Source organism: Poecilia formosa, unplaced genomic scaffold (genome assembly GCF_000485575.1).
Source record: "Poecilia formosa unplaced genomic scaffold, Poecilia_formosa-5.1.2 Scaffold403, whole genome shotgun sequence".
Taxonomy (NCBI): Eukaryota; Metazoa; Chordata; class Actinopteri; order Cyprinodontiformes; family Poeciliidae; genus Poecilia; species Poecilia formosa.
In genome coordinates, this window is record NW_006800342.1 from 432475 (window position 1) to 450259 (window position 17785).

General features: G+C 39.0%; 2 protein-coding genes across 3 annotated transcripts; both read right to left on the bottom strand.

Annotated features, from left to right (window-relative positions):
* Window positions 1-134: 134 nt before the first annotated feature.
* LOC103154845 (uncharacterized) lies at window positions 135-5388 on the bottom strand. Of its 2 annotated transcripts, XM_016663078.1 has the most exons (4): window positions 5225-5388; window positions 3496-3669; window positions 2150-2414; window positions 135-1008 (listed from the first exon to the last, which is right to left on the bottom strand). In XM_016663078.1, the coding sequence occupies exons 3-4, from the start codon at window positions 2411-2413 to the stop codon at window positions 337-339; spliced, it is 936 nt and encodes a 311-aa protein (XP_016518564.1). In that variant the 5' UTR covers window position 2414; window positions 3496-3669; window positions 5225-5388; the 3' UTR covers window positions 135-336. The 2 variants fall into 2 exon arrangements, with proteins under 2 accessions (XP_016518564.1, XP_007576329.1); XM_007576267.2 differs by lacking the exon at window positions 3496-3669.
* Window positions 5389-13238: 7850 nt separating this feature from the next.
* Window positions 13239-17302, bottom strand: atf4a (activating transcription factor 4a). Its single transcript, XM_007576268.2, has 4 exons — window positions 17132-17302; window positions 15482-15658; window positions 14979-15275; window positions 13239-14899 (listed from the first exon to the last, which is right to left on the bottom strand). Exons 2-4 carry the CDS (start codon window positions 15528-15530, stop codon window positions 13971-13973), a joined length of 1275 nt encoding a protein of 424 aa, XP_007576330.1. The 5' UTR covers window positions 15531-15658; window positions 17132-17302; the 3' UTR covers window positions 13239-13970.
* Window positions 17303-17785: the final 483 nt, after the last annotated feature.

A 17785-nucleotide genomic window follows, 5' to 3' on the forward strand; every position in this document is an offset into this window, starting at 1 on the left:
TGTTTATTGTTAGTTTTGTTTTGTTTCATTTATTGGTGGGGGGCATTGTGTTTGCAACTTTTGTGTTGAATATATGATAAAGTTAGAGTTTATATTAAGAAGTTATTTAAAATGCATAAACTGGAGTCTGATTTGTAAAGATCACAACTTTTACATTTACTAGAATGTTAGTATTCACATAGTTTTAATCAGATTTCTGAATAAAAAGTCAATGGTTTTGATGGAAAGACAAAATACTTGCTTGATGATTTATATTATTTACATGCTTGGCTGAAGGAAAACAAGCACAGTTTAGTGATTGGTCAAAAAAAACACCTTCACTTAAACGCAGCGACATTAAGCTTCAGTAATTTTAGCATGCATCTCCTTCAGGTTCTCCGGGTCAGCTTCAGGTCCGTCCTCTGACGTGACATAACCCGGGTAAGTGGGGTGGAAGTGCGGGCAGCGAGGCGTGGCGGCTTCGCTTCCTTCCCCTGACGGTGAAGGTGACAGCAGAGGAATCAGCTTGGCGTGAGCGTAGTCGATCTCAAAGCCCTCGAAAATAAGCCCCACCCCCCAGGCGCCGAGTCCTTCCTCCAAGAGCAGCGACACCTTCCTGGCAGCCGACGCCAGCGCTTCGTAGTCTCCTCTCTGCAGTCTGAATATGTCGGAGGTCAGAGGTCGCCGCGGAACCAGCACGGTGAAGCCAGGAGAGTTGGGGAACGGAGTGAGAAAGGCGACGTGGCTTTCGTCCTCCCACACGCGCCACTGCTTCTCCTCCCCTCGGACGATGCGCGAGAAGAGGCCGGCGTGAGCCGGGTCGTCGCCCAGGAACGTGAGATCGGGCGGCGCATCGGGGAGCGGCAGCTTCGCCCTGATTCGCTTCTGGACGTCAGTCAGGCTGGAGTCGCTCCATCGAGGAGCCGTTTTGGAGGTGCAGTATCCCGGGTCGTGAGCGTTGTGCTCCTCCTCTCCGGCCAGGTGGGGGCGCCACTCTGCGTCCAGACCGTGGAGGGGCAGCACACGGATCTGTGGGGAGCAAAGTTAATTCAACTTGATCAAACAAAGCGATGCAAACCCAGAACACCTGAAGTGGAAAAAATATGCAGAACACACTAATTACTTTAACGTTACAGTATTTAAGCTTCAGACATGCACAGCTACAGTGATACTTAAAAGGTTGTTAAGAAGCAGCAACTGAAACCTTATAAGAACATAAAATCTGATCAATTTCATTTGTACTGGTACAAGCAGCCAATTACCTTGGAGTAATAACAGTTTTAGGTAAGAATATTTTAACATATTTACAAAACAAAAACATGTAGGCTTCTGTGATCCCTCTTCTTTTTAGTGGTGGGGACACTTCTGCTAATGTGCAAATAGCAGATCTAATTTGTAGTTTATCTCTTTTGCTAACGTTTAGCACACTTTCTATAAATTAACTTTTCTGGGTAAATTCCACAGCACTATCTTGACGAGGCTTTCTTATAAACTTTATGTTGAATAAACTTCAACACCTACATAAAAGTTTTGGTTATCAACTTAAGAATTATTCAAGTATCTAGATGTTTATATTCTACTTTATTAGCATTAGCAAAACTAATATCCGCTAAAGTGCTAGTTGCGCTAACCTTAAAGCGCCACTAGCTTCTTTATTAGCTGTGCCCACTACTGCTTTTTTTTTAACAACAGCAGAGAATAATAAAGTATTATCCTATAATACAAGATATTCATTAGTATGGTTAAGATATGAATTATCTATTTAGGATAGAGTTGGGCAATAAGTGTTAGTAAGTGGCTGGTAGATTTAATATAGAACTTTAGGTAAACTTCCTTATTAAGCAGAATATTCGTCGTTTTAGGTGTTAGCTGCAGCATAACAAGCTAACACTCAGGATGTCTCCACAGTGATCTAGCTAGCTAGGTAGCCTGCAGGTATGTTGTAGCTTTCACAACAGTACTTTCAAAACTTAAGTGATCGGTAGAGTTTGTTTGGATTCTGTAACATGAATATCCATTGATTTTGTAGCTGGAATCATCTAATAGACTCATAGTTTGCAACGGAAAAAAATCTAACTCCATTTTTCTGTGTGATAGAAACTAGACCCCATGGCTAAGGGCAAATCCTTTAAACCCGAGTTTATTTTTCCTCCAGCGTAATTCTTCTCACCTGAGCAGGTTTGTCTCTGTGGGGTCTGCTGACCAGAGCACACCTCCGAACACCCAGCCTGTCACACAGCAGCTCAGCGACGGTCCTCGCCCCCAGCAGCCAGGTCAAGCACTCAGACTCACTGAGGTGGAAGATGCTGCCTCCTGCGCTGCCTGGAGCGCGGCTCTCCAGGATCACGGAGCCCGGGGTCCAGGGCCGGGGGTTCAGGTAGGCCACCAGCCCGTCAGACTGCCAGATCACATGACGAGTTAGAGTGGAGGACATGCTGCGGAGCCAAGAGATGTAGGAGAAGATATATGAGGTTACCTTCCAAGTAGAACTGGAAAGTTTTTTTATTTATCGTGAAATAATGTCATTAAAATATATTACACAAGAGATTTTAAATGAGTGGGTTAGGGGTTAGGGTTAAAAAGAGCAGTTAAAAAGCAGATTGCTGAAAGAACAATATACTCAGAGCAGTAATAAAACCAAAACGGTACAAAATAATCTACACATTTGGCATTTAAGACTAAATAAAAGAACTTCCCCAAAACTTCTCAAGTGTCATAGTTTTAGCTTCACCTGTTCAAATTCTGTAAACACAAACAAATAAAAAAATCTCCTGTTGAGCACCTTTTGCTATCCATTTATTAACCAATAATAATAATTAAAAAAAATCAACCTCTGTATTTATGTTGAATCAAGCAGAGCTTAGAAATATTGTTGTGGCCATTCAAGTTTAATTTTGTAAATTGTAACTTCTATCAATATAGTTTCTCTTTGGGCAGTTAAGTTAATTTAGAACCAAAATTCATAATTAATTTTTATCCTTGGAATAGTTTAGATCACTTTGGTAACTAGGATCCTCCTATTAATTTAAGTGATTACGAACACACCGAGTGGGTGGAGGTATAATGTTTGACAAACGTCCGGTACGATGGCGGAGGTTTTTGGAAACTGATTTTTTTCCTTCACCACTTTTTGAAAGCTAAACGAGTTACGTGAAGCTGATACCCCACCCACGTCAAAAAAGTCCACACCTGGTTTTATTCCATACTACTACTTTTTTTCTTCAATAGTTTCCCCATTTTAGATCTTTTTACATTTTTTACGTAATTTTGCATTTAAGAAGTACGATTAGTTTTTAATAGCTTACATGTCCCACTGACAAGGAATATCCAATATCCAACTTGAAAACAACTTCGCTGCAGTAGATTTAACGGCACAAACGGAGCACTAATGAAGTAGTCCACTTTGGTTTGTTTTGGAGCAAGATGGGGGGGGGTGGTGACGTCATCGGCCAAAATTACAACTTTTAATACTTCAGAAACTGAAACTGCACAAACGAAATTTTTAACGGCACACACCTGCACAAACGGAGCACCAACCACTCAGACTATTTGCTGGAGTTTTTGACGTGGGTGGGGTGTCAGCTTCACACAGCTGACAAAGCTTCAGAGTAATTTACTTTCGCTTTCTGGGAAGCGGTTGGCTTACAGTAACTCCAAAGTCTATAAATCCGCTCTGCAGTTCACAAACAACTTTAAAAAACAAAAAAGAAGAGAGAGATTATAAAAAGCTTCTGTTGTACGAGTGAAAACCAAACGAAAGTGAAGCACGGAATTATTTAAGATACAATAGGACAGGTTAGTTTAGTTTCTGAAGCATCAGCAGTCTAATTTCTTAAAGGCTCATAAATGCCAGGGAAAAAAAGCTTTCTAAGAAAACCTGTTATTCTATTGTGCTGAGTCAGCAAGTCTATTGATTGTGGAAACCTGGAACGAAATATATTTCCTTTAGAAACTATTTCTGACCAGAACAAAAGGGCGGCGCTGACGTACAGCTAGCAAAGAAGACAGTTATCTGAGACTGAAGATTAGACTAAACAGCTCAAATGTCCTCAACGGGCACCGATAATGAGCAGTGTGAAAATAACAGTTTTTACCCTACAGCAGTCACGGAGAATTTAATTATCAGATATTTCAAATTAAATTCTGCTCGGCAGTTGTTATGCCGAGCGGGCACGCGCGTGCCCTGTCGGGGGAACGCGCATCGCTCTGAACTGTCTCATGTGAGAAAACGGACTGAAATATATGACAGAAGAGTCAACTTTTAAAGATATTCGTAACATCATCATGTTTCTTAACCACGTAAGCCCTAAAACGGTGGGTTTTATTTCGCAAATGAATTTAAATAAATGTATGAAGACTTTTAATGTATGGATATTTATATACAGGTGTAAATATTTATTTAAATTCATTTGCGAAATAAAACCCACCGTCTTCATACATATATGTATGGAGACATATACGAGTCGAATGTTTTAGTCAGTGTCTGATGAACATGTTCTCCGCTATGTTTGCAGTTCCTCGCTTTTTTTTTAACACCACAATAGATTAACGCATGAACAGAGAATATAGTGCCTGTACGTATATCACCCTGAAGTCTTTTAAAATATGAGATGTTTTTTTGCTTTGTTTTGTTTTTTGGCAATACGATTTCGGCGCCTGCCAATATCTGCACGGTCTATTTTCTCTAATTTTGGTCCTATTAATATGAAATCTATACTAGTAGCTCAGAGGAGAAGTGTCAGTATGTAGAAAAAGTGAAATCCCTCTTAACTTATTTCTCCAAGTTAGCCGGGGGACGCATCTTTTGGCAAAGCAAGTTATTAGCCTGGCAAAATCTGCGTGCCCTGTCTATTTTCCCCAAATATTGACTTATTGATATGAAATATGATTGGTATGAGTTTCATATCAGTAATTACGAATATTTTCATAAGTTGCCTCTTCAGTCATGTATCAATCCATTATCTCATCAATATGAGACAGTTTCGAGCGATGCGCGTTCCCGCGACAGCTTCACACAGCTTCATGTTTCTCGAAAACGCACGCCAAGAAACTGAATAACCTCAGTGCGGTTATTTCGAACTGCACGAAATAACCGCATTTCGTTGCCACAAAATGTTTTTAACAAAATAAACATTTATATCATTATAAATCTTTTACATTATATCCCCAAGAATAATTTCTACACGTGAAGATCCATCCGCATTCAGTCACATGCATGCAGCCAGAGGTTAAAGTTCACACTTACCTGCGAAAAAGGAGCCTAACCAGCATACAACCTGTAGGGATGAAAAATCATCCGAGACCCGGGCGGTCCTCCACTTCTTTAACCCGTCACGGACAAGAGAACCACGGAGGAACTGTGTGAATACGGAGTTTCAGGGTCTGAAATCTACTTACTCAAATCTGAGTTTACTGTGGCAGGCCGTTTTAACATAAAATCCCTTCCACCATCCTTCCAGATGTCTGAAGCTAGATGTCTTGGTAAATTTGGGACATCTCTAATTATATTTTCACAAGACAAAGTACCAAATTTTAGATATTTAAAATTAAATTCTGAAGAGTATAAATGACGTCAGATTTGCTATTAAGTTGTATGGAAGCTTTAATTCAAGATATTTCACCATTTGATACATCAACTAAAATTGTGACTAGGCATAAAGTAAATAAAAGATATCTCACTTTTATTTTGTACGAGTTATGATTCTAAGTAAGAATGTATTGAATGACTCCATAATTCAAGATATCTTAAAGGTTTTATATAAGAGATTATGGATTTGACTAATATTGCAGACAGCTTGAAAGCAAATAGCGACTAGACAAAACTAAATTAAAGATATGTAGACCTGCAATTTTAACTAGTCAAAATTTATTTTAAAATCAATTACAGACATCTTCAATTAGGTTTTTTTTATTTCAGATATCCTGCATTAACATTCTGAACAGTCAGAGAGACATACTGATAGTTTGAATTTGCATAGCCATCCAGTCAAAATCTCATTGAAATTACAATGAAACAATGAACTTTCTTTATTTTATTTTTTTAATGAATAAAGATTTTTTACAAGGCACCATTTTCAGCTTGGGAAAGAGATGACAGCAGCACTTTTAGCTTTCCAGAGCCGTTTTTAAATACATTGTGTTTTTTGGAATAAGTAGAAAATTATTTGGAGATTTCTGAAGCAATCTTAAAGTCCGTTAATTTTTGCGATTTCCGAATATTTCATACCGCTGAACTCTCTCTACTTTGGCATTTTCTGACAATTTGGATTCGATATCTACAAAGTCAGAGGAAACCGATTTTATGATACAATGGCCTGCCATACAGCTGGAAAAAACCGTTCTGGTCTGCTGATAGATCAGAACATAGACATGTTTGAGTAGACGCCGCATGTACTTGCGGGAGGCCGCCATCTTGGAAAGGTCTCCCACTCGACTCAGCGTAAATAACTCGCTGAATACTGCAGTGATTTTCACGTCTTTGCTGCAAACCTTATACATGTAACAAGATGTATAGCGACACATATTTTTTATATATATTTTTGAATTGAATTGACACGACTCGTATGACGCATATTTATATCTCACTTTTTTTTCTTTGGAAACCTTTATTGATTCCAGTCATCTTTACAAGCATGGAACACAATATACTTGAAACTAATTTGTTCGTTTTACTATTTTTTATTATTTATTTTTTATTAAAGCTCCAGACAACTTTACTTCCTAATCGACTGCTATTTGTAGTAAAAGTACAATAATTTAATGTCTATGCAGTTAGCTTAGAGCCAAGTGTGGGAAGGGACAAACAGACAAAAACACTGTATAAATAACATCTACCCAATCACTGTATGTGGGCAGTACTACATATTTTGTTTAAGCTGAATCACAGATAAAATAAGAAATTTAGATTTTTTTTTATTATTATTGTTATTATTGAGCATACTTTACTTATGTGGTTCAGACTGCTACAGAAAGGTTGCTTTCCCAGCAAGTAAGAGAAAACAACAGAAGTCTGAAAAGATTTTGTCTCAATCAATTTCTACTTCTTTACAATATGTGATGCTGGATTTTGGCTTGCTATGGTTCTGCCTTAAATCAATAATTATTTCTTTAGTTTTTGATGCATTCAGGAGGGGAAGAAAACTGTCATCACACCAAGCAACTGAAGATGAGAGCAAAGGGCCATGACTAACCTTCTCGCCATGAAGGAGAGAGAGACAGAGAAAGAAGAGGTAAGATTTTAATTCAGTGTGTGATTTTATTTAACTATCTTTGTATAAGACAGAAAGCAGTGAAGGTTGTAACCAAATCTCTGATCAGGGAAAGTCAGTGGATGGATGAACATTTCTGCTGTGTGCTTTAGAACTAGGTTAGACTGCCAAATGTGAAAACGCAACAGAAAGTATTTGATGATTTTTGACATTTTTTAAGTCTTTGTCCTCTTTCCATACAAGTTCTGTGGAAGATGTAGCTTGCAGACAAAAGAAGTGACACAAGGGGGCGCGCTGGAGCTAGAAAAACCATGAGCTTCAAAGGAACTTAAATGTTCTCAACTTCATATATACATATAAAAAGTCCACTTCTAGGAATAAACATTTACGTCAATCACTTACCGTATTTTCTGTTTATGTCCTTCACATAAACATTCTGTCAGAATGTCAAAACACTACTAACAGAATGACTCAGTGAGTCATGATGACACACAACTACCCACATATTCACTGTTTTGATTGGTTGTACAAGAAACCTAACCTTTTCTGTTCTATTGTAACAAAGGCTTGACTAGATAATAGACTCACCTCCACCCTGTAATTTTAGATTAAAAAAAGGTGGAGTACATTCCACCAAATTTGAACATTTGATGGGGGAAAAAAATCAAAGTTTGAGATTGATTTCAGAAATTTTCTAAAAAGAAAGCAAAAAAGGAACTGATTAGAACTTATTATTATTATTATTAAACCCAGACAAAGAAATGTCTGAGTTTAAAAAGTAAAAAATCTGTTAGAAAAAATGTAGAAGTTTTGAGATTATTTTTATAAACCTTCTATAAAAAAAATACAAGAAAATTTCTGAGTTTGGAAGATAAAATGTGCTAGAAAAAACATATAGATATGTGGAAATTTTCCAGAAAAATCACGGACCTTTCTGAGCTTGAAAAGTCCAAAATTTGCTAGAAAAATCCCCAAAACTTTAAGATTAATCTCAGAAATTTTCCAGAAAAAAAAAAACGAGGAAATGTCTCAGCTTGAAAAGTCAAAACTTTGTTAGAAAAATGTTTGAAATTCTGAGATTATTCTCAGAAATTTTCTAGAAAATAATTATGACACTTCTGTGTTTGAAAAGATGAAAATGTGCTAAAGCTTCACAACTGGAAAATGTTTGATATTTGAGACTTTTTCTAGAAAATTTCTGATATTAATCTAAAAATTTCTGAAATTTTACCAAATTGTGAACTTTTGCAACTCAGAAATGTCTTTCTATTTTCATATTGCCCTTTCTATTATCATATTTCCAGCTCAGCACCAAGTTCAGATTATTTGCCAGTGTCTTCACAGAAAGACTTCAATCAAATGTGCTGTCCCACTTTGGAGGAGTAAATCTGTCTTCCTAATCCCGCAGCCCATGACCTCAGTAATGAGCTGAGCCGCTCAGGTTTCCTCTGTGGACGATGTCAGCCGAAGACGAGGCTGATTCACCCGGCTAAGCAGGAGAGAGGGCGACTCAGCCAAACCTAAAAATGTAGCCAAAATGTAGGAGTTTCAATGGCTGCTGTATTCATACCTCTTGAAATGTTTTGAATGCTGCAGTTTTATTACAACCAGAATAGGAGAATTGTATTTTCTTGGTGTCTGTACACAAAAATGCACAATTCACAGAGGAAAGTCTGTTCTACAAACTTTTGGCTATGAACGTCGCATTACAAACCACTCTAAAGTCACACATTTTTGACCAAGTTCAAGGCAATGATACTGACTTCCTGGTCTTAAAGGTCACAGATGAATTCCGGTTCATTTCTGATAAAGCTAAAAACAGAAGGAAGAAGTAGGCTACAGAGCAAAATGAAGAAATATTTTAAGGAGTTGCATAATACAAACGTTGTCTGATTAAAGGTGAAATTTCTTATCAACAGCCACTTCGCTTTTTCCTCTATTAGCAAGTTTCTGTTTCTCGGGTTGTTTCATTTACTGGTATGAGGCAAAGGTGTTAAGAAGGAAAAAAAAAAACTTTTTCCTGTTGCAGAGCACAGGAGATGATACAGTAACACTGATCCCCTGAGACTGCAGGGAAAAAACAGATTCTGACAGAGAAGATGTTAACTTTGATGAGAAATAAAAACTTTATTCATTACAAAAATAAAATCGAGAGGAACAGATATAAAAACGGCTTTGGAAAGTCCAACCACCCTGTTAATTTGATGGTAGGCAGTTGCTTCAGGCAGAACTGCTATGGATTTGATCACATCCCGGTTTTTAGGTGATTTTTGATTGTTTGGAGGAAGAACAAGATCACACAGGGAACCTTTACCTGAAATAAAGCTGCTATTGTCATACAGTGCAATCTGAATTATGGCTACAAAGAATACAAAATTACATTATGATTAAAACTGTATTATCTACTGAAATGCTTTATTTCTGGTAAAACATATCTTTAACAAGGCTTACTTTAATGGTCTTTGGGAACTGGACATGTTTGGTAGTCAGATATTAATCACTGTGAGCTTTTCTCAGCAACACAACCAACTTTATTTACAGTAAACTGTGTGAACCGAAGCCTCAACAAACCTCTGACTTGTAGGCAGAGAAAGCTCTGAGGTCTAAGTCATTCCTTTCATGTAATATTCCCTAAAACTGTGTAACATAAAAAAAACAATAGATTAAGGAATTTATTATTAGAATATTAATTCAAAGTAAAGGTAGAATTTTTTTAAGAACTAAAGGCTATGTTTTCAAATGCACTGACCGAACCACATTTTAGCAATAAAGCAGTTTAAAGTGCTTTACCTCATAAAAATATAATGCAGTCACTAATAACAGTTCTCATGCGATATCATGAAATCCTGAGACAGCAAAGGATAATATATTTTTTGACCAAGCTATAAAAAAACTAAAGATTTTCATTTACTTTTGAGCAGACACTTAGACACAGAGGACCGTAATGCAAAGCAATTTCACATAAATCATCTTAGGATCACTTATTAAAAATGCCTCATTATTTTTTTTGCCATATTCAACATAATCCCGGACAAGCCCCCACTTATATCTATTTGGGGGAACTGTGTATTGTGAAACAAGCAATAGACATTGCAGTTTGTCAAATGTGATGATCAAAATCATCAATACACATCTAATATGTTGATCAATGTCACAGTTACTGTCATCAAAGGCAACTCTGAACCGGTGTGTTTTTAGACTTCATTTAAAGGAACTCAGTGTTTCAGTTGAGTTCACAGTTTTCTTGAAGTTTGTCCCCTAAAAATATGTGCAGAATAAAAAAAAGTGATTATGATTGGGTTACATTCCTTTTAATGAAAAAAACCATTTTCTATATTTCATTCTCAAATTATCTAAACTTGTAGCTGAAGCCATGAAGCACTATCCAGCTGCCTCAGTTGCATTTCAAATCAGTCAGAAATAGACATGTTAAAATCCAGAGGGTGTCACTGCCCTACAGTAGACGAGCTACAAATAGCTCCCCCATTCTGGCTGTGCAAATGCCAAAAACTTGCTTGAGTTTCGACTGAGCATCTGAATGAGGAAGTGCGAAGGGATTCGTTTGACTTTTATTGTCATGGTTGTTGGTGCCAAATGTGCTGGTCAATTAATTTTAGGAAAATCTTGAAGCAGATGGGCAGATGGGAATCTTGAAGACCAATTAGAAGAACCTGTCTTTTTTGGGTTAACAAATTTTAACACCTCAACCTTCTTCCTCTCAAAGTAAACCATTATTGCCAATAAAGAAAAATGATTTACAGCTACAGAATGTCACATCATAATGGCATCAAGAATAAAAACATTTAGATTACTAGGTCAATGCTTAATTTCCACAGTTTAGAAAATGTATGTTGGTCATTTTAAGTTTCAAGGTGTGCAAATTCGGCATAATTTGCACAAGGTTACCTTTTTTATCTCCCTTCTTTTTTAAAATTAACACGTGCGTGAATGTAAATGTGCAGGCACATGACCAGCTGAAACTGCTTTCATTGTTTTTATGTAGAGGAATGTGCAAGAACAAGAGTAACCTGTATTTCTTTTCTTCTTGTAATCATGTGGTGACTGTAACAGGGCAGGAAATGTCTTTGAAAAATCTTAAATGCCGACACTTCCTGGAAGGTTGCAGGACAACTGGACACTTCCAAATCTTTGTACGATCTCAGTGAAACAGTTTCAAAGCTTATCTCATAATAACTAAATACTCATCATTAGGTGGAGATTTAAAGAGCATTTTGTTTGCTTTTTACACAAAACTAGCTCTCGTCCTCAGAGGAAGATATCTTATGTTACTAGAGCTGGTGTTAGGGCAGACTGTCCATAGTCAGCATAGATCTGTGTCGGGTTATTTCAGCTAAAAGTGGGTAACACACGTTGTTCAGGGTAGGGTGTCCTAACTTTTAGCTAGAATTGACATTTTGTTGACTTAATTTGTGTAATGAGTACAAGGTTAGCTTTGTTCTTTAAATAGAATTACATGGATTTCTTTTCCAGAATTTTTTTTTCAAATATCAGTTGAATATTTCTTTTGATTGAATGTATTAACATTTAATTTTTTTAATGATTATATGTATATCAGATATTTTTTGTGACTGTGGTGCTTATTTGTGTCTTCTGAAGAGGACAAGGTTGTTGTTGCTGACAAACACACCGAGAAGTTTATGGTGTAGTTGTGTGCTTAAAGGAGTTTAGTGCCAAGACTAAATTTACACAGCTGCTTTGGAGAAGTCAGCAAACTGAGCTGTATTTAAAGCAAATATTTCATTCTCCAACACAAGGGGAATATTGTAATCATATCCAGAAAAAATAAGAGATGTCAGACATTTGAAACGCTGTTTGTTGTACTGCTTTCTGCAGCTGCGTTTCGTATTTGATCAACAGTTTTGTTGTCAACAGGTGAAATGCGACCTGGCGTGTCTGCCTGTCGCAGTCGGGTGCTGACGCATCCCCTACTGTCTGTTTCCTGTCCCCAATACTGTGGGGCCATAATGTGACAGTCTGGTTCCAGAATGACAAGTTCTGCCATCTAAGTCTGCTTCCTCCCAGCTGTTTCGCTTCTCGTTTCACGACAGAGATGTACTTTTAGCACAAGGTGTGAACATGAGACCCTTCCCCCGTATGTTGCAATCCGAGTGCATCTTGCATTTTACAATCTTTGCATTTCAAAGTAAATTTTTGCAGCAATTCAGATAACGTTTGAAGATGTATTTAATGTGGAGTAACTATTTGGAAGTTTTAAATTCCTTTTAGCGCATTTAGTACATTTTTGCCTGAACAATTTTGTGTTTCTTATGGAGTCGATTGGGTCGCTTTGTTGAACGGATGATTGAAGTTTGTAGAAACAAAACATACTGGTGTCGCAATTTAACTGTTAGATGTTACCACTCACCACTAAGCGGTTAGGGGCTGGCAAAACAGACAGGAAGTTTTTCATTGGTGCAATCCATCAATGTGTCTTTCCTTTCAGATGCGACACTATTAAGAATTAAATAAACAGCCATTTGGTTTAAGACTTGTTCACTGTTATTTATGCTTTACACCACAGGAGTATAACAGAAATGGCTGCAACACAAACGTACTCTAAAATTTAACCAAAGTCTTTTTATATGCATCATCAGATATTCCTGTATCGGTTCTTTTATCTGTGCCGTCTTCTCAAATCCCCAGCCGACCATGGAAGATGGCTGCTAGTGTGCCAGGTTCTGCTGGGATCTCAACGATCAACCGAAATATGACTGAAAATAAATTAAGAGCCTTGATATGACATCTGCTGTAAATAGGTGCTGCAAAATCTCAATTACTGATTTCATAGAGTACAAACATTATAAATCTTCCATGTTCAATGTTGTCAAGAAGTATTTTAGGTAGGAAATAATCCTTAACAAAATCAAATGTTCCTGAAACTGCTGCTGTACATTTATTTATATATATACACACACACACACACTGAATTTTTAAATATATCAACACTGTCTAATCATGTTTTATGACTAACACTCAAGGGTGGAGTCTGACTCAAATGTATTACCAATGATACTGAAAGGAGGCAGAACATCATGTTTAGTATCGGTAGATCTTTATTAGGAAACAACCCGAAAGCAATGCGTTTTACAAGCCGACCATGTGCATCAAGTCAGGAAACTACAGCAGATATCAAGATTTATCTACCATTAAATAGAGTCACAAATCCACAACCAAGTGATGGGGGAAAAAAAAAAGAAAAAAAAAAAAAGACTATTTACACAAATTCTTGTTGACATTTGACCAACCGTTTGAAAATTATTAGGCCCCTTTCTGGACTGGAAGCTGTCAAGAGGAAGATGAAACTGGGGGGTTATAGCAGGTTAAAAAGAACTGCAACATCAAGGTGGAAGGAAGATCATACTTTGCAGAAAAATCACTTGCTACTCTTGGATCTGGTTGACAACTGAGCTACTTTTGATTCCCGTTGTGCATCCCTAGTCTACAAAATAAACGCAGAAGCTGCCCGTTTGTACAGGTGGTGATGTAAAGTCACAGTTCAAACAGGGGGCTGAGAGACTAGCATGTACAGATGCTTCACCTAACTACCCCCCAGCCCCCCGTTCCTAGCTAATCTCATTAACTTCCATACTCTTCTCAAACTCTAACATTCCCTGTCAGGAATCCGTTTCAGCACCTTCACACACCAACCTCTAATTTCCTAACACTACAAAATAGTTTACTTCGCTAAAGCGCGCGAACATGGAAGCAGAAACTAAAGACACCTCGACTCTTTACTGTGGAGATTGGGCCATATCCTGGTGTCTAGGCGACTGAGGCGGTCTTCCCGCGGTGGTGTTTGCGGACTTCCTCCATCAGGTCCTTGAGGTACTGAATCTCTCGGCTGATGGACTCCGCCTTCTCTTTCAGCTCATCGTTTCTCTTCTCCAGGTCTTCCAGTTCCGAGCTGAGCTGCTCCTGCTCAACCCTCTTCTTCTGCCGGTAGCGAGTGGCGGCCGTCTTGTTCTGCTCCATCTTTTTCAATTTCTTTTCCACCACCTTGGGTGCACCAGACACTGATTTGATTTTGGGGGTTTTGGGGGAGGGAGGCTCTGGTTTGCAGTAGGGTTTGGTTCTGGAGGAACCAGCGACAGGGGAGTTCGGGGGGGATGGGCGACGTGGGGGCGACCCGGCTGCCGACTCTATGCCGGAGTCGCTTTCGGAGTCGCTTGACTGAGAGGTGCTAGGGGACAAATTGGGGAGAGCATCTTTGTTTGACAGAACCACTACGAAGTGAGAGGTGGGAAGAGAGAGCACAATTGGACTGGTGGTCTGGAGGATTTCACTGGGGTTTGAGATGATGGCAGTGGCGACAGATGGGGACATTTTCTCAACATCCAAGACATCAACTTCACTCCCCAGCTCCAACGTGTAGGCCGGAGAGGCGGGGGATGACGAAGGGTGTGGGGATGAAGGCTTGGACTTCAGGACACGTTCCTGACCTAGAACCACCTCGTCTTCAGAAACAGGAGGGACTTCCGGAAGTGGTGAGGGGACGTCTGGTTCTGGGCTGATGTGCAGGGATGAGACGGTTTTGTCAAAGGAATCTAGATCCATGTGGGAATCAAGTGAGGCCAGGAGATCTTCAGGGGAGCTTGGCGACTCGGTTGAGCAAGAGCCAATTAGAGATTCCAAGTCAAAGTCGCTCAAGTCGATCTTTTCTGACATCCACTCCATGTCGCCCAAATCGTCATCTGTTGACAAGAAGATTGCTAGATTTGGTAAAGCTTCAATGAAAAAAGCATTTCAGACATTTTTTAAGCAACCATTTACCTCTGCTGCCACCTGCTCCATGGCCACTGAGCAGATCGCTGGCTCCCAGCAGGGACAGCAGCTCGGCTTCAGGCTTGATGGGATGAGAGAGGGGAGGGGATGGAGGAGGGGAAGCGGAGGAGAATGGGGAGAATGACATCGTCTGATAAGGAGAAGTGGAGGATGCGTAGGAAGAAGAGAAAGAGAGGGAGGGCGAAGCAGGCGCCTTCACCTCGAAAGAGGAGGAAGGAGAAAAAGCTTCTTCTTCATCTTGGTCCAGAAGGGGCCCCATGGGGTCAGCCATCAAAAACGAGGACCCTGTGGACAAGCAGTTACCATGAGACTCAAATCTACCAATGATTAACCTCTAATTATATATATAAAAAACACAAACTTCTCCCTGCAAAGATTCCAAAGTGAGATGCAAGATGAATGATTTTGCAAAACCTCCGAGTCAATAGCCTATACTCAATATTCTGTATTGGAAATAAAGCGTCAGCGACATCTGCCACCCAAACACGGACCTAAGTACAGGGCCTCCATGTCCTCCAAGGCTAGCTGGGAGAGCGTCATGGCTGCTGCTGGTCGGTAATGGTCTCAAAAGGGTTTGGGGAAACAAACGGGATTCTGACGTCAGCAAGTCGAGGGGTTCGGTACTGCTGTCGAGGGCAGCAAAGCTGAGGGTGGTTGCTGAGAGAGACCTGGGGGAAAAGCATTGGGTCATGGTTAATAGAAATGTAAAATATATTCCTACAATTAAAAACTTATTGATTTCAATTAAAAAAAAACAACAATCACATGATCTTAATGGAATAAATGGCATACAATTCTTCCATATGCCAGTCGGTACACCGGCTCCCATTCTAAATGTAATTTTTTTTATATCAATAATGTTACTAGCTTTTACTTGAATTTAATATGGGACATTTTACAAGACAAACAAGTTCACTGATCAACCCTTTATTGCACAGAGGCAGACTAACGTTTTGACATACACTTTTCTTTAGAGTTAAAGTAAAAACTTCTTAAGGGCTTGTAATTATATTACACGCATAGACCTCATATTTTATTGAGGTGAGAATAATTCATGTGCTGTAAATCAATTAATAGCACAACAAAGTAAATCAGATTAAATCTTTGACATTCCCAAAATTGCACAATACCCAATCCCGATTCTTATGTGTGTATATAGAAAAACATATTGTTTATTCTTTGGGATAAAAAAAATAAACTAGCATATACATGGTCTGATGTCATAAATTTTGTGAATATTTATTGTAGTAAGTACTTGTGCCAAAAATGACATTCATAAAAATAAATGGAAAATTGTTGACATAGAATATTTGTATTGAAATCTACAAGAGGGAATTTGTTTTGGCCAAGAAACGGGTGGAACACAAATTGAAGGAAATTAACAACTATGAAGCATAGTGCTACATGATTTGCAACAATTCAGGTTTGGCCAGTGTCAGCGCTGAAACCAATTCAACATTTTCACTTCCTTGAATGAAGCTACTAAGCTCTTCTAACGATACAAATTCTCGGAATGTAGTAACATTTTGGCTACATCTCTGCAGTTGGGGTGGAGGCCAGTTCCAGCTAATTACGCCTATCAATGCGTGTTTGATGAGAAACGCCCCGCCCTCCACCGGGGAAAAACGTTTCCTAATTTGGTCATGCATTGGGCGACAGGTTCCGCCCTCTTGAATGAGTCACAGCTAAGATGTGGGAGGATGACCGCCATTTTCACAACCATGCCATCTGTGCATGGCGGTCGAACCAGGATGAAAAAAAGGCCCGCGCCATTTTGGCCACGCCACGTTGACAGTGTCTAATGTATACAAACACGACAACTGTTTAAATATGCAGGTGTATTACAGCAGTTATAACACTTCTTTAAATGATAAAAACTATTTTATGAACTTCCATTTAAGTTAGGCGACATGCGCCCTACGTTTGGTTAAATAGTCATCATAAACTGCCGCCGGCTGGTCAGCCGCAGCCGGAACGCTGAAATTTGACACCAAACCACTAAATTCTTATAATTTAAAATATTTCGTGTCATCGATAAAACTTCAAAACGCGAGGCCACGTAGCAAAGACAACAATGGGAGACATAAAACTGCCTGTTCTAAAAGCCTCACAATGTGACATAATGAATCAAAAATACTTACGCCATTTTGCAAGAAATAGCCAGTGCACTTAGCCGCTGCACTGCCGAGTTTTTGCCGCTGCAAAAGTTGCTGCCGCACGCCTTTACACTGCCATTTTTGAGCTTTAGAGCTTCTGACGACTATCCCATTCAATGTGCAGTTACACAACCGAAGAACAGGCGGAGACGGCCGCACCAAGCTATAAGAGGGTCGAAGCACCTCCTCCTGTATTCTTCCGCGATTGCTATTCGTCAGAGCCGTTTGTTTTAAATAAAGCGACAGCACGAGGGGGTTCTGTTGGAGAATATTAACCAAATTTATGGGTAGCTCCGCTCACCAGGATAATGGTGTAGTTTTAAACAAACGCCTCCCTGTGAACGTCATCGACATCTGGCAGAGTTTCAAAACAGAACTATGTCAAATGTAGGTCGTGTAGGATGTAAACAGTAAATCAAGAAACAGTTTGCAGGCACTCATCCTTGGTTTTCAGCTGACACAAACATCGTGCCTTAAACCTATATTGTTGCTAAACAGAAAATACCTTAATGGGGAACACTTGAATTTCTTTATGCATTTTTACATAATGACAAAATTATTTGTATGCATTTCTATGACGTTTTAACAGTAATCTAAAAAAAAAAACACACACACACACACACACACACACACACACAC